General features: G+C 41.2%; 3 protein-coding genes across 4 annotated transcripts; 1 reads left to right on the top strand and 2 right to left on the bottom strand.

Annotated features, from left to right (window-relative positions):
- Nucleotides 1–335: 335 nt before the first annotated feature.
- LOC139225239 (CD63 antigen-like) lies at nt 336–3,450 on the bottom strand. The gene is made up of 7 exons (XM_070856205.1): nt 3,394–3,450; nt 2,301–2,489; nt 1,921–1,995; nt 1,718–1,822; nt 1,151–1,288; nt 979–1,062; nt 336–417 (listed from the first exon to the last, which is right to left on the bottom strand). The coding sequence occupies exons 1-7, from the start codon at nt 3,448–3,450 to the stop codon at nt 346–348; spliced, it is 720 nt and encodes a 239-aa protein (XP_070712306.1). The 3' UTR covers nt 336–345.
- Nucleotides 3,451–7,484: 4,034 nt separating this feature from the next.
- On the top strand, nt 7,485–15,544 carry LOC139225243 (myosin light chain kinase, smooth muscle-like). Its single transcript, XM_070856212.1, has 15 exons — nt 7,485–7,650; nt 8,857–9,009; nt 9,130–9,264; nt 9,780–9,910; nt 10,040–10,196; nt 10,372–10,686; nt 10,763–10,859; nt 10,971–11,174; nt 11,287–11,504; nt 12,373–12,496; nt 12,900–13,052; nt 13,413–13,542; nt 13,708–13,792; nt 13,997–14,137; nt 14,968–15,544. The coding sequence occupies exons 1-15, from the start codon at nt 7,485–7,487 to the stop codon at nt 15,171–15,173; spliced, it is 2,415 nt and encodes an 804-aa protein (XP_070712313.1). The 3' UTR covers nt 15,174–15,544.
- A 2,158-nt stretch (nt 15,545–17,702) lies between these two features.
- Nucleotides 17,703–23,748, bottom strand: LOC139225241 (bifunctional coenzyme A synthase-like). Of its 2 annotated transcripts, XM_070856207.1 has the most exons (10): nt 23,594–23,748; nt 21,819–22,577; nt 21,495–21,709; nt 20,858–20,989; nt 20,030–20,219; nt 19,105–19,169; nt 18,915–18,999; nt 18,602–18,699; nt 18,188–18,334; nt 17,703–18,063 (listed from the first exon to the last, which is right to left on the bottom strand). In XM_070856207.1, exons 2-10 carry the CDS (start codon nt 22,501–22,503, stop codon nt 18,004–18,006), a joined length of 1,677 nt encoding a protein of 558 aa, XP_070712308.1. In that variant the 5' UTR covers nt 22,504–22,577; nt 23,594–23,748; the 3' UTR covers nt 17,703–18,003. The 2 variants fall into 2 exon arrangements, with proteins under 2 accessions (XP_070712308.1, XP_070712307.1); XM_070856206.1 differs by lacking the exon at nt 17,703–18,063 and having other exon boundaries at nt 18,125–18,334.
- Nucleotides 23,749–24,039: the final 291 nt, after the last annotated feature.

Below are 24,039 nucleotides of genomic sequence, written 5' to 3'. Positions count from 1 at the left end.
ACACATTTATTGAAAATACTCAGAGTAGGCATGCTGTCTAAACATGAGACTATCACATAACAGGGCTTTTTAAATGCTATAGACAGTAGTGGACAAAACAAAAAATATATATGTCAGATAACAAACATTAAAATAGCAAGAGAGTATTTTTCAGTTTTTTCAAACATATCAATGACATGAGCGGATGAACTACATTGTCATACATGTCACATTTTAGAAATCAGACAGTTTGGAAACAATGAAGCATAGTCTAGAAAGAATAAACTGGAAAAGCAAACAAAATAGATTTTTTTTTTATTTTAAATGTCACTGATGTGTGATTGGATGTGATCATACGATGATGCATCAGCTGAGGTTTTCATAGCTTTTTCGTTTGATGTTGAGACACAAGCACACGCCGATTAACACTCCAAAAACCTGTAAAAAAAAGAAAAAAGTTGCTATAAGTTATATTACTTAGAAGTTACTGGCAGCAAATGAACTCAACAACAGGTCAAAAAGGGTTTTTTTCTCTCTCCGTAAACTCAAATTAATTCTGGATTTCTCTACCGGAGGCAAACAGGATGAGATAGGCTTGATTATCATTCATGTCATCCTCCACTCACTTTTCAAATGTCTGCAATGCCCTTGCTTACATGAACATTTTCTTATGCAAATTGCTGGAAAGTGCATATAAATAAGTGTTTAAAATAAATCATACAGGGAGTTACATGTGTTTTTCTAAAGATATATTTAAGGCATTTCTAATTCTATCAAACCACTCAAAGGTAAAATTTTGAATTCTTGCCAATCACAACGGAAAACAATTAGCCTTTTGGCCTTTTTGATCATTAAGTAGTCGATTGAACTAAACTACTTGATGGCAGAGAGAGGGGAACAACCTACAGCACCTTTACATTTCACATTTAACAGGCCCATGACAGAATAACATGTTTTTTTTTCTTTTACATTAAATTCTCATACATGAGACAAGTTTACCTCTGTGACTCCGAGGGCAATGCAAACAGCACCGACCCACACCAGGTTCCTCAGCAGGAAGAGCTTGATGGCCCAGATACAACCCTGAGGAGGAGTGTGCGGTCATAAAACACTGTGCCATCAGAGATCAGATGTAATGAGTGGCAACTTGAAGTGAGATTTCCCAGCAGACCTTTTTGTGTACTTTCTCCATGTTCTGTCCGCAACCCTCACTCCTCACCACGCAGCAGGAATCTGGCAGGGCGTCGTGGTTTTCCCAGCCCACACTCCTGGACCAGTCTGTGTAGCTGTCCGCACCGCAGCAGCTGAACTGTAACACGGTTTATAAAACATGAAGATCACACAGAACGCTCTGCTGCTGCCTCTGCTGTTTGTTGATCTGTCTGTACATGGTGCACTGTAAAATCCAATGAATCCAGTGGATTTTTTCCTCATCTTTTACATTATTCTATATCAGGAAGACATCTCTTCATGGCCAGTAAAGACAGAAGGGACCAAAAACTAAGACTGAATTGAAAAATCATGTATTTGTCCTTTAAAGTCGCCCTTTTTTTTTTTTTTTTTAATTATAGTTGTTGTTCTACTTTTAAAATCAAAAAAGTTTTAAGACTCTATCATTTCAGTTTCTATTGTGCCTTCTAGTGTGTTATTCGGCCCTGCACATTATCACGTACTATACATTCTCTCCAGTCTATCAAGCGCCTCTTGCAGATACAAAGCATAAATCTCTGCATGTCACCTTTTCCTGAATCCTGTTGATGGCGTGTCTGTTCTCCTGACTGTACTCATAGATCATCCCGCGTGCTTTGGTGTTGATAGCACTGTTCATCTGTAGGAGGGAAGTCTACAGAGATGATGAGATTCATTTATTTGAATCATTTTCAAGTATTGGTAGCGTTTGGATCACGATCATTTCTTCAGGCCAGGACTTAAGTGTCTCACCCCGCTGCGGAACATGTAAAGAGCAGCTCCTGCGACTATCTCCATAAGGATTATCAGTATCAGCAGACAGATGAACTATTTTATGAAGAAACAAGGTGAGCAGCGTTAGAGGTCAGTCATGTATCCCTTGAACAAAAACCTTACAACAAGCCTCCTGAGTCATAATCACTTCTCTGTTGCAAAATGAGGAAATTTGCATATCTATTGAAACATCTCTGGTGACCATCCTAGAACATTTTATTCATTTAATCTGCTCCACAAAAATCCAGAACCAAACTACTGACATCCAACACCCTCCCAAGACTGTCCCACAGGCACGTTCTTAATGAATACTATAAAGAAACCACCTCAAACTCATTATGGAGCATTATGTTACTTACACAAGCCACCATAGAAGAATTATTGATGAATGCTCCAACGTGGCCCATGAGGGAGATGAAGGCTATGGTGACGCCGACTGCGATGAGGACTATAGCGATCTTAAACAGGCCTCTCCCTGCAAAAGTGGCCAAATTTGAGTAGGTTGAGTACTGCAGTGCTCCGATAGTGATGAGGGCAACCCCAGAGGCCTGTGAAACAAATGGAACAAGTGGATATTAAAGCAGTGCTTTATGCATCAACATTAAACTCAGTGAACACAGTTCTGCTGGTGAGTTCATGCCAGTCTACTGCCAACCTGCATGTTGACTTAAAATCCTCTTAAATGGCCAGATTTGCTCACTAAAACATCATCATCACTTTAAAAAAAAGATTTAATAAGTTATAAAATAGTCCTCTCTAAAATGAAAATATGAAAAGCCTGGGTTATATATTCTGTGCAAGTGGGTTACTTTTTTTTTTTTTACCGACATCAGTTAATAACCAAGACTGTTATTAATTTTCATTTTGCACATGGAGGAGCTCACTAGCATGCTGAGCTCCTGCGCGCTCACCCAAGACCCCCTGCCGCTGCATCTGGCCGTGAGTCGGACTGATTATCTTCCACATTTGTTACTGCTCCCTCTCGTCGGTGTTTCCACTGAGGCCCCTGAGACCATCTAATATGAATGTGTTTGATACCGTTGGAAGAACAAATGAATTCTCTTTCAAATGATGCTACAAATTGCTTCCACTCTCCTGCGTCTTCTTTTGCATTCCCTTGCATGCATTAACAATATCAGACAAATGAAGGATTACAGTCACAGCAGACATTCTGTGCTTCTTCAAAGATAATAGACAGCCATGTATTGTCCTGAGAGTTATATAGTTTTTGTCAATCATTTGCTGCAGGATTTAGGTGGGACCTTTTCGTGGTAGTGTGATGAATTCGTTGTGGCTTAAAATAAAATAAAAACTGTAGCAGCAGTTTAGTTGAAAAATCATTAACAGGAGGTAGTAGCTTGTATGTTTGTTTGTACCACTTCTACAGCTGCTAATAATAAATAGATATGTCATGTCAATATGTCAATTCTCTGAATTGCTCACATTACTCACCAAGAAGAGCGCATTGAAGAAAATGAACCAGCATTTGATGCTGCAAAACTTGCACATTGTGAGGATTGATGCGGGAAATCCAAAAAAGAAAACTGCAAACAGAGAGAAAATGGCAGAGCTTCCTCAGCCTAAGAGTGGAGAGACACGGGCTGGCCATCCGAACCTAATTCAGTAGTGAGTTTGTCATGTGACCTTATGAAAATGAACAGATAAGGTGACAAAATTTAAATTGACATTGATGACATGAAAACATCCCTGTTGGACTATTTGAATAGTTTCTTTCCCTCTGTGAGTAATATGATAATACGATATGATGAAAAGATGGCAACGAGAAAGTCTTTTCCAAATGCATACTTTATTTGAGAAATTTAATTCCAATATAAATCCACTTTAGAGAACCTTATGAGCCATTCTTCTACTTCTACATTAGCTGCGACATTTATAAACAAATAACAAGTGATGAATGAATATTTGTTCTTAAAGAAATGCCGAAATGCAGTTTCTTTCTGTCACAGCTTAAAGTGTCTGAGTACATCGAGCTGTATGACAACTGGACTTTGCTTCGGGGCTCCTTCCATCCTTTTGAGGACCGAGCTCTTCCCCAGAGCTTCTCCAGCCAACATATGGAGCAGCTGGAGGAAAACTGACCCGACTCCACGGGCTGGAAAAGGGCCGAGGCCTCTGGCTGCAGCACAATAATCCTCGTCACAGTGGAGTGAGCGGCCGGGATGCTTGTGACACACTGCCAGGGTGTCCTCTGTTCTTCACAACCTCTCTCTATCCATTCATGTCTTTTTTTTTTTGCCTCCATCTCCTCACTGTTTTTCCTCTCCCCCTTCTCTGCTCTCTCAGAGCTGAAGCCAGAGCGCATCAGCCTGTGAAGCATCCTGCTGCTTTCTAATTTCAGACATAACATCAGAACTTCTGTTCTTTACTCTGTCCTCATTAGCGCAGCGGAATCACAGCAGGCTCTTTGAATGTATATGAGGGGAAGAGCATGACAAAACAGAGTCAGCTGTAGGTTGATCCTTGTGAGGATGTACCTAAAAAAAAACTGTAATTATTAGAAGGGCATACAGAGGCTTGTCTGACTGGCAAGAGAATAGTTTATCTGTTAGAGGGCAAGTCAGAGTGTGTGGTTTCATCTTTCTTCTGCTCATCATTGACTCTCTGTCTATGAAGCCTTATCTACTTCTTCTTATTTGCCTGCAAAGTTATTCAGGCTGAAGAGATAAAGAAGAATATTTTAGATGACTGAAGCTGCATCGGTTCTCACAGTGTTAAATACAATGTATTTACTTCATTGTTTTTAAAGTTTGATCGAGGACTTTAACAGACTTTGCTGATTTCGGTTTGACCATCTCCTGTATGGCCACATTGTTGGTCACATTTCTGCAATGTGAGATGTACAACCACCGGAGGGCCCCATTCCACTTTTTTTAAAGAGGCATTCAAACCGTTATCAGCCAGTCACATGCCCACTTCACTGACATTTGGGCTTCCATCACTTTAATTTAATGGAGTGATCGAGTAGGCATGTGTTTGAAGAAGTTTGTGGGAACAGGAAAATAAGGAGCCTGCATGTCTTTGAAGGACTTCATGGGAACAGGAAGTAAAATTATTACCATAGTTGGAGTAGTCAGACACAGAGAGAGTCTGTTTTCCCCCTCTCTGCTTTTCCTGTTTTGAATTCCTTAAGACTTGGCCAAAACCTTGCACGATTTCCTTCTGATAAGGATAATTGTGGAGGAAAGAGGTGGGGCGGTGGGGCTGAGCTATTTACTCGATGGAATATTCGGACCTAAGCTCTTTGTAAAGTAGTGACATTATTATATAATGTAAAGATCCATTTATGGTGAGAAAAGAATACACTAAACCTTATTCAGCTTCTGTGGTATATTCTTACCTTATATGGCTTCTTCTAAAGAATGGGCCAAACCATTTAGGACCTATGCTTATACCATATTCTTACATTTATTATCTTTACACATTTAAAAAATAATCAGATTTGACTCAGTTTTTATAATATACAAGTCAAAAATGGTCAAAAGAGGAAAGAAACAAGGAAAGTAAAGGGAAAAAAAAGACAAAAACAAGAAAATAATCTAAAAAAACAATAATTAGCATTTAAATTTAGAAATGAGAGACCTCAGCTTAAAATACTTACTTGTTATTTTTCGATGCGTTTACCGTGTCGTCCCTGCTACCTTTATTGTCCAAACATAGGGCACGGTATCTAATTTTTTTCATTAATTGTTAACCTAAAAATGAATAAAATTAAGGTTTTATAACTTATATATGTGTCAGTTTGGCTAAGACTTGAAACTTCTGACTCTTTTTTCTCAATTTCACTGTTTCACTGTTCTTTGTCTTTCATGTGGCTTCTTTATTTCTTCAGCTACATCTGTGTAAACTGTGTTCGTTGAGGAAAAAATGAAAATGCTTGCGCTTGTGTGTGTGTGTTAAGCACATTTTGTGAGTTTTTTTTATATCAGAGAGCTTAGAAGTGGGTAGAGCGGTGCTGTCTGTCAGTAAACAGTTAAGCCTCTGTTGATATCTGGTCCATCAATCAACCTGCTTTTAGCTGCAGGGGGACATGTTTGTAGTCTTAAGTAAATTATGTGCCTCCCACCATATGGTACTACTTATGCATACCAATCTGTGTAACTGTTTCCTTACATTCTTGTGCTGACCACTGAATTCGAGTGAAATACATCCATTTAAACCCACAACATACTTACTCATAAATGTGAGGGAAGCTTTTAGAAAAAGTATTTTGCAACCATTGTTGCTGCGCAAGAGTCATTCTGTGTTTGTCTTAATCAGACACAGATGCATCAGTTTTCTCATGTAAATTACATATTTCCATACTAAAGGAATACGTCAGTATTCTTGTACAGTCCCATATCAGTATGAGGTGTATCTAGACAAGTCATAATGATTCATAGGCTTAGTGCACTGACAGGCAAAACATTGTGTAATGAGTAAAAGTGAAAAGCACTTTATTGGTTCATAATGTGCAATTCTTTGAAAATGTATATTAAAACAATAAAAGAGCAACAACCTTCAAAATACCTGCAGAAGACAGAATCTTTTATTTACATGCTGTAAGTGGAATAAAATCCAAACCAGCGACCTTCAGTGAAAATGCTTTTCAGCAAACCCTAATGGCCGTCAACTAGCTATCACAGGCTTTGAATATGGATAAGAGTCTGTGCTTCACAGCCATTCAACAAAGGGTAAATGAGAGCTGCCTTGGAGACACACCCAACCAGCAGCCCTGCCTATTCCCATATCAATAGAATAAAAAGCATGGCATCTATTGTCTGTGGTCACATGGTCCCACTTCTCCACTTTCATTCAAAATAACTCTACCCTGGAAATCCACGGTTTGAAAGAGTCACTTCAATGATTTTTCTACATGCTGTCTGTCACCAAGCGGAGTCATTGCACACACTAAGTTGCCCTTCTGGCTCTTCTTGATTCCTGTGGTCGCTCTGGCTGTGTGACTCAACTTACACACTGAGTGACGGAGCGGTTACAGGGAAAAGGTGTTTACAGGGAACAACAAAGTGTAATCATGTAATCATGCTCTGGGAGAAGAGGTAGTTTCTATGAAGAGAACCATCAGGTAAAATATGTTTTTGTACTTTGCCAGTGTGTGTTTCTCTTATCACTATCCACCTCATTGCTCTCTGTTTCTCTTCAGTTTGAATGTTTGGTCTCTCCCACACATTTCCTACTCTTTCATACTATCTCTTTTGTTTTCTAGCACATGTGTTTCACTCTCTCTGCCTCTGCTCTCGGTGCAGGGGGACGGTGGGGGTTGGACATGTGTGTTTTTAATTGGCCGTCCGATCAAACAAGGCTGTTTCCTGAGAACTGTGGGGTAGTGATTTCAGGGGCAGTCTGAAAGCAGAGGCTCCTCCTGTTAGCATCACTGAGGATGTGTGAAATAGGACGAAAGTTCAACACACTAGCTTCACACTGTACGTGTGTACTGAGCACAACACACAGCAAAACAAGAGAAGAAGAGGAGGCCTGATTGATGAGTGGCTATTTGAAACTCTGGTTATCATTTCTGATCAAGGATGGACAAAGATGGTAGGAAGCCCAAGACCTTTGTGTCTACTTTCCGGCTGGCCATCAAGCCTCAGACCAGACCTTTCCGTGTGGAGAGGCAAAAAGAGGATGGACTGGAAGCCACCAACAGGATGTTAAAGGGAAGCAACAAACTGGGAGTCTCATCTGCAACAGGTAAAGACCAGTAACTAGTAAAATAGCAAAACAGCTGACTTGCAGACCTTTGAATGTGTCACTTTCAATAACTGGAATATATTCTTTACATTTACCACAAATATACCCCACCCCGAGCCTCAGGTCCCTGCTTCCCCTGTGGGTGCTTCATGTTTTAATTTCAGCTTCTTAAACTTTAATCCTTTGCATGGTGACATTGCAGAGGCCTGTCAGGGAACCCAGGAATACTGGAATCTGTTAGATTACATATGTATGATTAGCTCCCCTGCAGCTAGTTTGCTACTTCTCGTAACAGCGGTTAGGGTACAGCTCTATATACATGTAACATTATTAATATGAGATGTGTTGTTTTTGTAGTCACTGTGATATTGTAGTCAGAAATGTCCTCAGGCTCTCAGAGTATATATGACTGACATACAACCTGCCCCCCCCACTCCCACAAACCTCTACATCCTGCTGGACATTCCAACACCAAAATGCACATGTGCAAACACACATGTGGTGAGAAAGTCTTGTAAACACGATGGCAAACTACCCACACGTGGACGCACAGCTGTAACATACGACAGTAGGTGCAGCAGAAGGTAGCTTATGAGCTGCTCTGACTGGAGGCAAAACAAATAAATACCCTACACCAACTTCTGTTTTCTGTTTCCTATTCACATTTACAACTAGCACACTGTGCATTCAAAGTTCATCCACAGTTTGATCAGTTACATTAGGGCCAGGATCCAAAGGCAACTGAAAAGAAATGTTTTGCATCACATAACAACTCTGCACAGAAACACCTTTGTTTTGAATAGGTTGGCCCACCCTGAATGGTCAGTGGTAGAGGAAACACTGGTTTGCATTCCAGTCAAGCATATCTGAAAACAAAAACCATTGTCCTTCATCTCTCTTCTCTGCTAAGACTCCAGACTGACACCCGTCCAGACACAAGAAAAGCCTCACTTCAAACAACTGCTCAGTGACTGTTCAGTCCGTGAAGGAAGTGATGCTACTTTTGAAGGTGTTATCGCAGGAAGTCGGCCTCTGAATGTTTCCTGGCAGCACAATGGTAAATGACCGATTACCATACCTTGGTAAATGATGAATGAGAATATGTTAGCCAAAGTTCTTATAAGGAACTTCAAGGCCAAACATCCTGTATCAATGATTATCACCTACCGTAAAAGCATGTTTGTCCATTTTTATTTTGTCATTTAGGTGAGAGGCTGCATTCAAGTAAGTCTACCTTCAAAAATGGTGTTGCCAGTCTGGCTTTGACTTGGTGTTCAGCCGGAGATGCTGGGACGTATACCTGCGTAGCTGAGAATATTGCTGGGAAACAGTCAAGCAGTGCTGTGTTACAAATCACAGGTATGGTAAAGTAAAGCAAGAGCAAAGTGATGGGTTAAAAATTCAGCACAAACATCGAATACAGTATAACCTGTTCCTAAATTAACCATACTGACGTAAAGCTGTCTCACTCTCAAACAGCACCAAAGGAAATCTCCAGATTAAGCAACCATGAGCTGCGTAGTGAGGTCACATTCAAGGCTGCGTCACCTGAAAGCACCCAATCACCTTCTAAAGGGAAAAACCAACACAGGGAAGAAGAAGAGGAAGAGCAAGGTAGACTAAAACCTTATATAAAAAAGTCTGTTTTATTCTCACACACCCATAAAATCTTACCCACCTCATTCTTATGTAGAAATAAAGCAAATCAATAATAAATTTGCTGATAATAGAGGGCAGGGAAGCAGCAACAAAGTTAGTGCGGCATAGTGGCAAGTAAAATTTGTTTCGTGAATAAAACGAAAAATAAAAAATGATTTTGTTTTAAACTTCACTCAGTTGGCCTGGCGCCATCTACCCACTCACACAATAACATTTCCATTAGCTGAATATTCAAATGCATACAATGTCCAAAAACTACCTTCAGTGCCACTGCAACCAAGCATGACTGCTCGCATGTGATTGGTTAAATGCTTCTTAAATCTGCCTGTCGTAGCACACTCACCTGTAAGTCCACCTACTTCTTCAGTCTCCACAGATATCAGTGATATCAACCTTCACAAAGAAAAGTCTCCACTAGCAAAGGTTACAGTTGTGGTTTTGTTGAATGAGTAAACTCTGCTTCCCCTCAGGACCTCCTGTGGAGTTTCTAGACCCACCAGAGCAGGTGGATGCGCGTTTAGGAGAGCAGGCCCGGCTACACTGCGAGTTCAGGAGCAGCTCCATCCCTGTGGCCTGCTGCTGGATTTACAACAGAGACAAGGTAACAACGACAGGAGTCCCAGTGGCTTTTAGTGTGCAGCAGTTTGATCCATTACTTTATGTGTCACTTTGAAATTCTGTGGCAGTAAAGGTCTGCGTGTTTGCTTCCTCCTTGTCTCCTTCTCTTCAGGTGGTGTCAGGTAGGCCGAGGACGTCTGTGAGGAGCAGTGAAACACAAAGCAGCGTGGAGATCTCTCAGGCCTGTCCAGAAGACACAGGCTCGTACACTGTCATAGTGCGAAATAGTAAAGGCTCTGCACAGCACACCGTCTCCCTCAGTGTCATAGGTGAGACTCACTTTGGTTCTGCAGTGATTTGAAATGACCCAACACTGGTATTCGTCCCTTAAATATTTGCTCAGATATGTCCAATCAGTACTTCTGTTCTTGTTGGAACAGTGCACCTGTTGCCTCATGTTTAAGGATTTGACTAAAGGTGTTTCCTTCTTGAATTTCACCTCAGACCGGCCCGACCCACCGGCATCCCAGCCTGTTGTTTCCCAGCTTTCCACTCAGTCCCTGGTCCTGTCCTGGACGGGTCCCAGCTACGACGGAGGCACAGCTGTGTTGGGCTACATCGTGGAGGTCAAACAACAGGGCCTGGAAGACAAGCCTGGGAGCTGGACTGAAGTAGCAAGCCGTTGTAAAAACACATCCTACCACATCCGCTCAGGCCTGCAGCCTCAGGGGCAGTACCACTTTCGCGTCCGAGCCTACAACTCAGCAGGGGTCAGCGAACCAAGCCGGGAGTCTAAGTGTATCAAGATGGCAACTGCAAGTAGGTAATATGGTGAATTTGGAAAATGTTTGAGGTTTTACGTCTTGTTTGCCAACTCATTATTTGTGTTTTGAAGAAGAAAAGAAGGAAGAGTCTGTGCCGTACATCACGGTGACCATTGACACCAAACACAAGATCAAGGACCACTACAATGTGCATGAGAAGCTGGGAGTGTAAGCATGGAAAACAAACATTAGGCTTTCAATACAGTTCAGATAATTCTCCTGTATCTTGCCAACTGAAAACGGACTGTCTCTTATTTGTTTTGGATATAACTTTTGTAGTGGGAAGTTTGGTGATGTGTACCGATTGTCCAACAAAGAGACGGGTCAGGAGTCTGCTGGGAAGTTCTACCGAGCGCGAACCTCTAAGGAGAAGGAGGCTGCTCGCAAAGAGATCGAACTCATGAACTGTCTTCACCACCCAAAACTGGTCCAGTGTGTGGCTGCCTATGACACACGCTCAGAGATGGTCATGGTCATGGAGTAGTAAGTAACTGTGGACTAGAAAAGTGACTTTAATCCGGTAAAATCATTGAATAACTGGTGAGAGCTACATTAGTTGAAGCATGGACCTGACTGGTGTTATTTATTTGCCCAGTATTGCAGGTGGGGAGCTCTTTGAACGCATCGTGGATGACAACTTTGAGCACACAGAGCCCACCAGTGCCCGCTACGTGCAGCAGATCCTCGAGGGCATGCAGTACGTTCACAAGCAGAACATCGTCCACCTGGACCTCAAACCAGAGAACATCGTCTGTGTAGATACAACTGGTACACGGATCAAGATCATTGACTTTGGCTTGGCTAGAAAACTGGGTGAGTTTGCTGGATTTGTGCAAACAGTCTCATAATGATCTCACTGGGATCTTGTGTCCTAATATGGCACACATTAAGCTAGAATCACAAACTAAAAAGGACCATTGTGAGAGAGTAATTCTCTTGTATACAGCAGATTTTCTATTGGCTTGATTTTTACAGTCACTCACGAGGGACAGTGAACGAAGACCCCTGTGTTTATTCTACTGAATGTAAAATCCTGTGTGTATTTTGGTAGAAGTTACAATACAGGGAAATCAGAGTGTCCTTATAAGGCAGCAGCAGTCAATGTTGTGCAGCTCAACTTGATGCCGTCAGCATGCACAATAAAATGCTTCCTGTGATGGCTCACTTAATAACATCAAAATGAAGAAAGAAAAGTTAATGATAAGATACCTTTATTAGTCCCACAATGGGGAAATTTACAATTTTAATTGTTTTTTTATTTATTTATTGAAATATACAATTTATTTAGTCGATACAGAAATATTCCATATAACCATATTTTATCCTGACAGCACAGCAATGTCTACGCAGGATCACTCATTTTAATGCTTGCCAAAAATAACCCAACATAACATCAAGGAGAGCTGTTTTGAAATTCCTAGATGTCTACAATGCGAATTACGCAATAAAAGCTCCTTAAATAGACAAATACCTCAACTGAAATGCAACAAAGCCTGTTAAGCCAATTGAGGCAGAAAATTTGGTGACGCTCTAGACGCTGCTGCTCCACACTGGGTGGTCTATTTAGAGCTGACTAGAGCCATCTGTAAATAGACTGATACAAACCGACAAATACAAAACATTCAGGGTGACATTTTGAAGTTTGGACTGTGTTTCTTCTTACTCTCGTCCTGCTCTTCAGAGGAGGGTAAACCTCTGATGGTGATGCACGGCACGCCAGAGTTTGTGGCCCCTGAGGTGATCAGCTATGAGCCTGTGAGCCTGGAGACGGACATGTGGAGCATCGGAGTCATCTGCTTCATCTTGTAAGTTGAATAAAGGCTGTGGTGGTTTTAAAATATAACTACAGTTAAACTTAAACTGAGAAGAGTTGAAATGACATATGTAAAATGAAAAATGTGTCCATATATTCTATAAATGCAGCTTTGGCACCATCACCTGGTGAAGTTGCGTTACTACAGTCCTCTGTGACATGGCAGTAGTGGTACAGCTCTAGTGTGCATAGCTTCAACCAAAACCAGAAGAAGCTGAAGGAAACCACAAGTTCAAGACTATAAATTTACCCTCAGGTCAATGCTAAAGAATATTTCCCTTTTTAATGGGTACACAGATGAGGATATGTAGTCTGAGCAGAACCCTGATAAACCTGTAAGCTTGCATGGGGCTGTGTGCATGTTTCATTCATAGTTTTATTGTTTTGTGTCCCAGGCTCAGTGGAGAATCTCCCTTCCAGGGGAACAGCGATGCTGAGACCTTTGCTCTTGTGACTGCTGCACGCTACGAGTTTGACCAGGAGAGTTTTGAGGACATCTCTGATCAAGCTAAGGACTTTATCAGCTCCCTGCTGAAAAAAGACCGGAGGTTGGTCTAGTTTTATGATCATGGCCCATAGCAAATACCAAAGCCATGGTCACCTACATGATCGCTGTACTCACTGCTCAGACTCAAGCACGTCCTTGTGATGCATTCATAAAGTTTCTAGCTTAGCGTCTACGTAGCTACAAGAGAAAAGAAAATTCACATGAGCAACATATTCCTTGTTGCATCTGCAACTATTTGCATAGAATATGCATGTTTGCAAACTATTTAGCAACATCTGGATATTATTTAGTTCATTTATATTTTGTCTTATTTATGCAGCAGGTAATCCAGTGAGTTCAGCAGACTAATGGCAGCATTTGACAGCTTTTGCTTCTCCCTCTTCATCCACCTGCACTCTAGATGCAGATTGTCATGTACCGAGGCCCTCGCCCACCCCTGGATGGTCTCTTTTACCCCTCTGAATCGCAGACCCACCAAGTCCCTCAATAAGGGGAAGATGAGACGCTTTCTGGCCAAGCGCAAGTGGAAGGTAACGCCGCTGAAAAGTGATGACAGTGCAGCAGAGGACAGATGTACAATTCTCTTATCGGTGCCTCCGTGTGATGACCTTTTTAATCCATTGCCCCATATAGACCTGAAGCTTGGTTATGAGTGTACTTTGTCATCCAGTGGTATTTGTCCTTTAAACTTCTAGAAAACTGGCAAGGCTGTTTTGGCCCTACAGCGGATGGCTAACCTCTCCAACAGGCCAGACTCTCCTGGCAGCTCCTCAGCAGAGGGTAAGACCGATAAAAAGACACACACACAGGCACACACATACACAAACGCATAGATATATATGCGCACAAAGCCCTCCCATGTCCTAGAGCTGCACACATATGGTGGATGATTCACAGTTTGCGATTGTCACTTCAAGTTTACCCCTTTGTGATCAGTAAAGCCTTGTTTCTGTTTTATTCGTCACCATCCTCCCTCTCATCCAGAGCCAGGCTGGAGCCAAGAGGCAGAGGAGGCCATCCAGTCGCTGGATAAGCAGCTTCAGAGTGAACCTCGCTTCCAGCAGGCCCTTAAGGACACCACCCTTCCCAAAGGAGCAACTGCTCAGCTAACATGCCTTGTCAATGGTAGAGTGCCTCAACTGTGAGGAACTTCATTAAATAATGCCCCACCACATTCTACAAGGGCAAGAACAAAAAAAAAAAAAAAAAAAAGTTTTCTTTCAACTATAGATCAAATTACAACGTGTTTTGAAGAGAGATTGCTTGTGGGGATGAACCCACAGATAATTGTTACCCAGCTCTGCTGTTGCCATCAGCTCCGTGGAGCGTTTCACCATCTTTCAGCTCATTGTTTTAATTTCACGGTCAGCAACTTAATTGTTTTGAACAGCTAGCCTGGCTCTGTCTAAAGGTACATTAATCCTCCCATCACCACGTGTTAAAATTTCACTAATTTACCTGTTAAATCTGCTGCTGTTAAAAACAACACATTGTGGTTTCATTGGGCGTTATGTGCCAAACTATTTCTTCACTGTGAGCAGACCTCAGCTGGTTTCCCAACACCCTCAAACTGACAGGAAGTCCTTTGTTGCATTTTGACAGAGCCGGGCTATTTTCTCCCCTTTTGTAGTCTTTGTGCTAAGCTAACCATCTGCTGGCTGAGTGATGATGTTTACTGTAAGTGTATTTCCCAAAATGTTGAACTATACCTTTTTTTAAACTTAAAACTTTTAGAACAGATTTATTTAACATCTTAACTGCCAACAGACTTTAGCTATCTTGAATAAGAAAACATGAATTTCTCCTTTTTGTTATATATAATGACCTCTGTTGCACAAAGACCAGCTTTAATACAAACCATTTAGGCTTGTGTATGTGTGTATATATATTTGTTCAGTCCTGTGTCATTTTTATATTCTTGATTCTGCAGTAATGTCCTACTGTCTCAATTGTAGGTTACCCACAGCCGGAGGTGAAGTGGCTTCAGAATGAGCAGCCAGTGTCTGAATCGCACAGAGTGACCATGGAGCAAAATGAAGACGGGCTCTGTTCCCTGCTTGTGGCTGATTTGGAGTCCTCTGACTCTGGGGTTTATGTGTGCCGGGCCTGCAACAAGCTAGGGGAAGCAATTAGCTCTGCTAAACTGAAAGTGGAGATGTGATTTCCTTTATTTGGAAAGAGGATGGACAGTTTATTTACTGCTACAAAACATTGTTTACACAGAAATTTCAAGGCAAAAAGGGTGTGTTGCAGTCTTGTATCATCAAGGGGATAATAAGGTTTGGACATTCATACCCAGAGCCCTTTTTTTCACACGTGACCAGTTACTAGTGCACTTACTAAATCTGTTGTTTTTTATTCTTATTATGTTAACATGTTCAACTACCAATGCACAAAGTTTAGTTGTACTGAAATAAGGTAATATTATGCTCACATGAAAATTGTACATTCTGCACATTTAAATATTGTTCAAAGTAAAGATTACATTTTAGGAAAATGAATGAATGAATGTTGAAAGTGAATGTTATAAATAGTTATTGAAAGGGATTCTTTTCACATCCAAAAAAGCAGTAAGACTGAAATAAAAATGTCCATGTTATTTTGGATTATTTTATGAAAGAGCATAGAGACTCCAATAAACTTTCAAACAAACTTTTCATTCTTTTACCGTTCTTTTCTATTGAATTTGCAATTTACATTTGCAAAAATAACTCCATTCCCACCTCACAGTGAATATCTCCGACACCCTGCTGTCACCCAGTGATGTTAGACTTGCTCCACTTTATACAGGAAAGTACAAGGCGGCATGCATGTATTTCAAGGTGTACACAATGAAAGACCATAGTTAATACGACAGTTCGTAATGTGATGTGAAATTGAGAAATTAAAATCGTCTTAGTTATCACGAGAGGTCAAGCAGAAACAACATGTCCAGATCTAAAATATCATAAACCACACTGAGTATTTATTCCTGTACTTGTGTGAAGGGTTTGTCAAAGAATGACGAGAGATCTCCACACGAAATTGAGTTAAAAACCCTTTAGTCTATATTTGAATTTTTCCAAGCTTCAGGTTAGACCGCACATCCCTTATCCAGTGGGAGAATGAGGGCGAAGCGGCCTCCTTCCACCTCAAAATTATCAGGTGGCGTGCCAAGAAGGTAGTGAAGGCAACGACTTTATGGCCCGCTGCAGGTAGTTGCATCCCTTCAGGAATAATTCCAAACGGTGACATAAGAGGGCTTGGATCAATTTTAAATGTTAAGACTAAAGAGAGAGCTTCGAAAATAGCCTTCCAGTACCTTTCCAAGTTGGGACAAAGCCAGAAGATGTGAATCAAGTGTTGCATCCACAGACTTACATCTATCACGTATAGGGTTAACTTGTGGGTATATCTTAGCTAGTTTAGATTTGAAGAGATGCACCTGATGCACCACTTAAAATTGAATCAGAGGGCGTTGTGCGCACATAGGAGTGAATTCTTTCCAAAATTGTAGCCTCAATTCCCTTACCGATGCTCCCATGCGGTACAACTACTAGGGCAGTCTAATTTAGAGATTAGCCCACGTATAAATGGAACTGCACCTTTGACTGTTGGATTATAAAACATGATACACACCCAGGACCCCTCAAATCAAATAAAAAGAAATTTGGTCCATAAATTCAAAGCCTATGCCTTAAAACTAAAAAAGAAAACCACCCTAAGACCACTCATGGGTTGAAAACATTAAATTTAATGCTAATTTGTTAAAGACTTTCCAGATGACATGCAAGACGACAAAATCGAAGACACTGCAAATTTCTCACCATCTGTACGAGCAAATGACACTTTACTGATTTCATTGGACAATCCCTGTAACACTGAGGGTAAGGCTACAGTAACGACAGGGTATTTTATTCCTGGTAGGAAAACACTGGTTTCTAATCATATTATGGGATCTGGCAACGTGACCATAAGATAAACACGTCATGACTTTAGTTTCCGCTCTGCTGTCCCTTCAGTATTTGAGTTTTCAGGCGAGTTTGTGGCAAGATCATGCAATCAAAATGTATTTTCAAGTTAGCTATGGATTTTCATTTTCCTTTATTGATCAATCTTTAAACCCTTTTAGTTTCATCATGTCAGTCTTTTTCAGTGTTCAATGTATTTATCCACCCTCAACAACTAGACTGATAATAATTCTAAATATCCTCTTCTATTGCACATATTTCTACAATACAATGTACCATTTTTTGGTAATTTATAATTCCTCATTGGATAATAGTGAATATGCTACCATATTCTTCCAACCCTGACACCACAAAGATGAACACAACATTTAATTCCATGATTTAACAGTGGCAATAACACAGTCTTGCAATATGTTGTTTATCTCACCTTTCCCTTACCATTAGCTGGTTTTCTAAGTTACATTCATATTAATTATTCTTAGAAGAATAATAACTTATTCTAAAGTTGACAAGGTGCCCAAAATATTTGACTTTGCTGATGATTTGCTGGTATGGTCTTGAAATTATGCAGCACATAATTTAAACAACAGCATTCATTTAAAGACAAAATCATCTTTGGACCTACAGTTCTTGGGATAAAATAATACTTTATTAATCCCAAATATGATTTCCAGCATGCAAATTTCAAATTATTTAGCTGGGGATCATTTACATAGTTGCTCTTTTTCCTCATCCATTCATCCATCCATCCATCCATTCATTCATTCATTCATCCATCCATCTCTCAACTATGCATCTTACAATAAAACTAGAATTTAAAAACCAGTGGAAAGTCAATCAGGCACTGAGTCTTGGTCAAAAGAAGTGAGGGAGCTTGTTGGGTATGCAGGAGTGGCACAGTAACCGTTCTCACTTTTCTTTCTAAGGCAGAGTTTCCTTATATGGATCAGTCATTTGTGTGCACATGTGGCTGCGCATGACACATGCCTGCTCTGTATACACGGGTCACAGCTGAGATGATGTAGCGTCCCACACGTGTTCCTACTGTCCGTCTTGCCTCTGTCGGATTCTCTTCTGAAGAAGATTCCAGGCCTTCAGCACCTTTAACATACAACACAATGGGGAAATAATGAAAAAAGTACCATTTTCCTATATTACAGAATCAAATTATTCTAAGTAATGCAGATGTGTAGACCCTGTACTGATGGCATGATGGGTGTGTGACCTGTTTCCGAGTGACCTCTGGCTCCCACAGTGTGCTGAGCACTACGTTGGCGTGCTCTACTTGCTTGCCGTTGGACCACTGGCTCTGTAGTCGACGCAGGGCATCTTCTGAGGTCACACCGTCTCGCTCGGTTATCCTTGACACTGCCTGGGAGAGGAGGGGAAACAAGGGGAGGCAGGTGGGTTAGGGTTAACAAGGCTTTTGTTTAAAGCCACTGTGTGTGTGTGCAGAGTTTCAAAATGTCTGACTTTGGCGCCCTCCAGTGGCAGTTTAAAAAAAACACTCCAACCCACAGCCTTTTCTATCTTCGACTAGTGGACTAGTGCATCGAGAAACAACTGCATTTATCTATTCACTTACTAATTAGAACTATGGACATAAATAAGCTATTTACATTCTGTGAAGGGACATTACCTCCTCCTCAGGGATGATGGTGACCCAGACCTCGTGGACCATGTCTGTCCAGCCAGCCTCCAGAAGAACTGCTGCGTCCACCACACAGACCTGTTTACCTGCAAAGAGCAAAGACTCACATGAACACCGGGGCAGTCTATTTGACAGACTTTTTGGGACAAATAAACGTCCTTGTGTATGAACGTAAAGTCATTCTAATGGCTACACAAAACAGAAAACTCTTCATCTTCAACACCCTATACTCACAAAAAACATCTTTACCGACATACAGCTCTACAGGACTAAGATCAATACATGTAAATCCATACAATACCTTCCTCTCTGGCCTGGCTGATTATGTTCTTCACCAGAAGTGCAATCTCATTCCACACAATGTCTGTTAGGGCCTTTAACCGCTCCTGCATGAAAAACAGCATCTCTGGTAAATTTGTCGACGCACAGTGATGTCATGTCCTTCGTAACATCACAATATCCTGAAACATTATTCATGCTCGCCATATTACCTTGTTTCCAAATACTTTGCTTCCTAATGCACGTCTGTTGATGGTTTTATCTTCATTCAGGAGATCTAAAAGTGATGGTGACAGGTCATCATTGCGCTGCAACACACGGGCATTCATTTACAAGTCAGCATGAAAATCAAGCTTTTGGGGAACCTCCGTTTGCTGTAGTTAATCAGTCGACTCTGCTACTGAATGCTTGCATTGTGTAAAGTAAATCTGTTGATGGTGGATTCTTTAGTTTGTCGTGCTCATATCTCAGATACTAATGATCAGCGAATCAGTGTAATTTGTACAAGAATTGTACAGAATTATGCCAAAATCCAGATACTGTGCTGCCAAGATATTGAATCTTCTTTTAATCATTATTTTATCAACTACATATGACACAACCCAGAGGGCATTCGGGGATTTTTTTTAAGAGAAGTTTCAGATTTCAACATTTCATTTTTACCACTTATCCCTCCCTCAAGTCTAGCGGGATAAGGTCTTAAGGTGAAAATGTGTCTTTAAAGCAAAGTCAAAAATTGGTGTCAGAGAAATCATGTTTGAGCATAAGCTTTTCAGACATTCACTGAACCCTCTCTCTTTCTTCTTAGATCTTAAAATAAGCATATGCTGTAAAAAAATAGAACATTTTTGTTGTAATGCAGGAGACATGGCCTTTCAAAATGTTACATTTTGACTTCATAATATAGCTACTCATTGGGCCATTCCAAATTGTAAAAGCCAGAAGTCACCCAGTCAACTCTCATCAAAATCAAATCAGCTGTGTCTCAGACATCATAACTGACCTTTACTCACTACACTGCACTCATTTATGTGAATCACAATGTTTCAATCACAGTGTTTAAATATTGAAAAAACAATGGCAGATACCACAGGGGGGTGGATGACACATCTCTAACCACAGCCAAACCCTCCTCACCTGACCCAAACTCTTCAAGCACTCTGTGATAGGCTGCTGTGCCGGGCTGGTACACCTCGTGGCCCAGCTTGTCACAGTCGATCCGAACTGCACCCAAAGCCTCCAGCTGCCTGGCGATGGAGCTTTTTCCACTGCCGCTGCCTCCTGTCAGGCCAATCACATACGGGACGGGAGGGAGGTGGGATGTGTCCTAGTCAAGAAGAAGCAGGAGATACAAGAAAAAAAATTATGGAAATTAAATAAATTTGATATTTCTTAATGGAAGAATATAGTAGCGTGGCACATGAAAGCATGAAGATTCAATGGGTGGAGGTGATAACAGAACAAAGCTGTATATTTATGGTGGCATGTAACACAAATAGCTTCTGAAACAAGTCAGGCCTGTTCAAAGATCTCCACCCCTGCTGCAGGGGAGTTCACTGCCTCTCTGATAACATAGTAATAATAATCTATATATCCAGAGACAAACAGAGTCAACTCAGTGAACTCAAATCATGTTTATTTGCCACTAACCTTTTTTTAAAATAAGACAGCTCTTTAAGTTTTTTTTAAGTTTCCAAGGACTGATCTTTAAAGTTTGATCCATGTTATAAAATGAGAAAACTGTTCCTCACATAATGAAATGCTGTGAGAAAAAGCCAGCAGAGTGAAATGTTTTGTTTCAGCGAGTGAACATAAAATAAATGCACTTGGGAGCACAAACTGGCGAGGCATTTCATTAAAGTCAGAATTAATTTGACTTCCACTGATGGTCTTTTGTTAACTAGTATCCTTTATCCTGCAGTGACATCTCTTATTCAAATGTAAACATTTTTAAACATGAACTACCTTAGGCGGGGTGAGGAGGGTGCCCAGCAGACGAGAGCGCAGACTCGAGGAGCTGATCTTCTCCTCTTCTGTCTCAGTGTGGTGGGCGTCTTTGAGCAGCTGGATCTCATGCAGGACAAGAGCTGGAAGGCCCTGATTTAGGAAGCAGAGAACACAAAACATCAAATATGTGCGCACAGTTTTCTTTCAGCTCACAGTGACACAAAAACCAATGGACAGCCTGCAATCGTTAGCAGTAACGCTCAGTGACTCAGACATGGTTGATGTCATGTAATAAACATATGAATAGATGAAAAAATGAACATGTAGAGGAAAAAAAATTAAACTATGGTAGCATGATATTGACAGATGTTAAAGAATCAGCTGTGGCATACAATTGGACATGCTGGTAAAGTATTCTTTAATTTGATCACTTTTCCAGTGTACAGTATTTTATCAATTCAAAAAGAATATTTTGGTGGGGGAAGAAATTTGAGTTGTGTCCTAGTCCATTGTTTCTTCTATGGGTCATGTGACATTCCTGCATTACGGTGGATCAAAATGACAATTTGCTCATTTTGTATAATTTCAGTGTTTAACTGTGAGCAGCCAGCAGGTAGGCATTCCTGAAGAGATGTAGAGGTATTTCCGAACTTACATTCTCAATGCGTTTCTTGTTGACAGCCTCGCCTCCTTTTCTAGTCTCCTCGCTAACCACGATGCACCGCAGCAAGGGGTCCACCACAGACACTCCAAAAGGGTCGTCGAGGGGCACGATCTCCACCTGCAGTGAGGGTTTGATGTCTTGCAGGAACTCCTCTAGTCTCTGGACCCGCAGAGAGTAAGGCTCAACCAGCTCCTTCAGCACTTTTCCTAAAGTTGGGAAGAAAAGGATGTGAGCGCCTTCTGATTGTTGTTTTCACAGATCATCGAAATATGAGACATTAGCCTCAGAAATATTACATGAAAATGAAGAACTCACTTTTCAGCATTGCTTGGTCACACACACCGATAAGGAACCTTCTATTGGCTAGCAGGCATGAGATGTTCAGTAGTGTCCTGTGGGCCCCATGGAGGCGGTCAAACGTCCCCCCTACCACCACGTCACTGTATGTCTCCAAGGGTTCTGCCTTTTCCTCAGGCTCTTTAAGCCCTTCCTCTTTCTCCTGCAGCTTCATTAGCTGTGGGTGGAGCAGCACTGAGGGCAGGCTGGGGCTGCAGACGTAGCAGTGGCCTGTGTACCTCTGCAGACACTGCGTTACCTGATGAGACTGACCTGGGTCCTGCAGAGGAAAGTCTGTTAGCACCACCTCCGGGGAGTGCGACAGAGATTGTGGTGTGGGAAACGGGCAGTTTGGGATCGCGGTTCCGCTGCAGGCAGCTGACTGAGCGCGAACATTGGTCAGAAGAACACGAACATCCAGGTGCCCGCACACATCAGCCGCATTGCTGTAAAGGCGGGAGATGAGCGTAGACAGATCCACTACCGGTGGAATAAAAACTGGTCGCGGTTGGCTCCCACTGCCCAGGTTCAGCCCGGGGTGGAGGTGGACATACAGCGTGCGCTCTACAAGCTGAGCAGCTGAGCTGAGCACTGGAGCGATGCGCAGAGGTAGGGTGTGGAGAGGAGACGTCAGCACAAGGATGCCCGTGCTGAACATGGACATGTTACTGGCCGATATCGCAGGGGATCACAGTCGACACAGTATCTGAGGAGTCACTGTCAGGGGGTGGGTAAACACTGGAAAGACAAGCCAAAAACAGTAGTAGTTAAACCTGTGATGTTAAAAGTTTTTAGTTAGAACTACAATGGAATTACAATGCTAACTGCACAACAATGCTGGTTATTTCTTTGCAACGCTGGTATAAAAATATAGAGGAAATACATTTTATACATATAATAATACATATAATACTTTTTAAAAAAAATATATAGTTACAAATACATTCATTGTATTAGTAATTCAATTTTTACATCCTGATCATTTTTAATGCTTTAGTCTACTAACATGGCTGTGTGCATTTCATTGTTTATAGTAAGTTATAAGCTCCATGGTCTAAACAAGGGAATAGTCAAATAATGTCTAAATTAGACTTAATATTATCAACATACTTGCAGAGTCTCTACAGGCCCTCTGTTATGTTTAACAGATGTAATGGGTTGTTGAATGATTCACTAAAGTTGACAATAGCTCTCTTGTTAAAAAAAACGTCCCTTAGTGCTGATGTTGAAACATTCATTGCTTACATTGTGACTTCCCGACGTGTTTGACATGCATGAAGTGAATATCTCATTTCTGCATGGACCCTAAACCTGTAACACTATTGGGTCGCACTTTGAGCACGATAATCCTGCACATAACAAGGACATGAGCTGCAAGCTGGTCAATGTTTACCTACTGTGACTTCCTTTTGGCTAGCTGCTGTCAAGAGGGAAACAGAACAACTGTTCACACAATGTTTGACAGTCGTAAAATCTGAAACAATGTCATTTAGTTAGTTGAGGTGAACTTCTGTGTGTGTTCTCTCAAGGATGTAGCTAGCTAGCTATCTAGTGCTAACATTACATTGACTGAAAAACACAAAAAGAAAAAAAAAACCCTGCAGGGTCAAAATAATACTCAAGAATAACTTTGGTGATGTTATATAAGAGCAAGCAATAACGGAGCTGTCTGTATTTTGTTTTTAGCGACATTTGCGGCCCACATTAAGAGAAATTGTTGACAGTCCGGCTAATTTAGCATGACGGTTACTTACCTGTGTGGCACAAATCTAACGCGACGTGAAGACCAACGGATGAATCGTGCACTTTATGAGCAAACCTGTCCTCATGTCCGATGAATACTTCGTTTTCCTGATAATTTTCAACGGGGAATCTGTCCTCTCCAGCCCACTGAAGTCCAAATAGCTGAGCACCCACTAGTGGAAGTCACTCACACATGAAAAGAGCTGGATAATCACGTGATATTTTACATGCAGCCTGATTGGTTGAGGGGAAAAGAAGCGGTGGCCTTTGGGACATGTAGTCATGTAACTACATAAGAGCCACTGTCAGATGACCAGACAAAATATCATAAAGTTTAAAACTGTCATATTTTAATCTAATAAATGAATGGCAGTGGTGAAATGTTATTAAGTATATTTACTGTCGTACTTTTGAAGTTGTTGTACTTTACCTCAGTATTTCCAATTCATACTGCTTT

Source organism: Pempheris klunzingeri, unplaced genomic scaffold (genome assembly GCF_042242105.1).
Source record: "Pempheris klunzingeri isolate RE-2024b unplaced genomic scaffold, fPemKlu1.hap1 Scaffold_105, whole genome shotgun sequence".
In the NCBI taxonomy this organism is placed as follows: domain Eukaryota; kingdom Metazoa; phylum Chordata; class Actinopteri; order Acropomatiformes; family Pempheridae; genus Pempheris; species Pempheris klunzingeri.
This window is presented reverse-complemented; position numbering and strand designations above follow the sequence as displayed.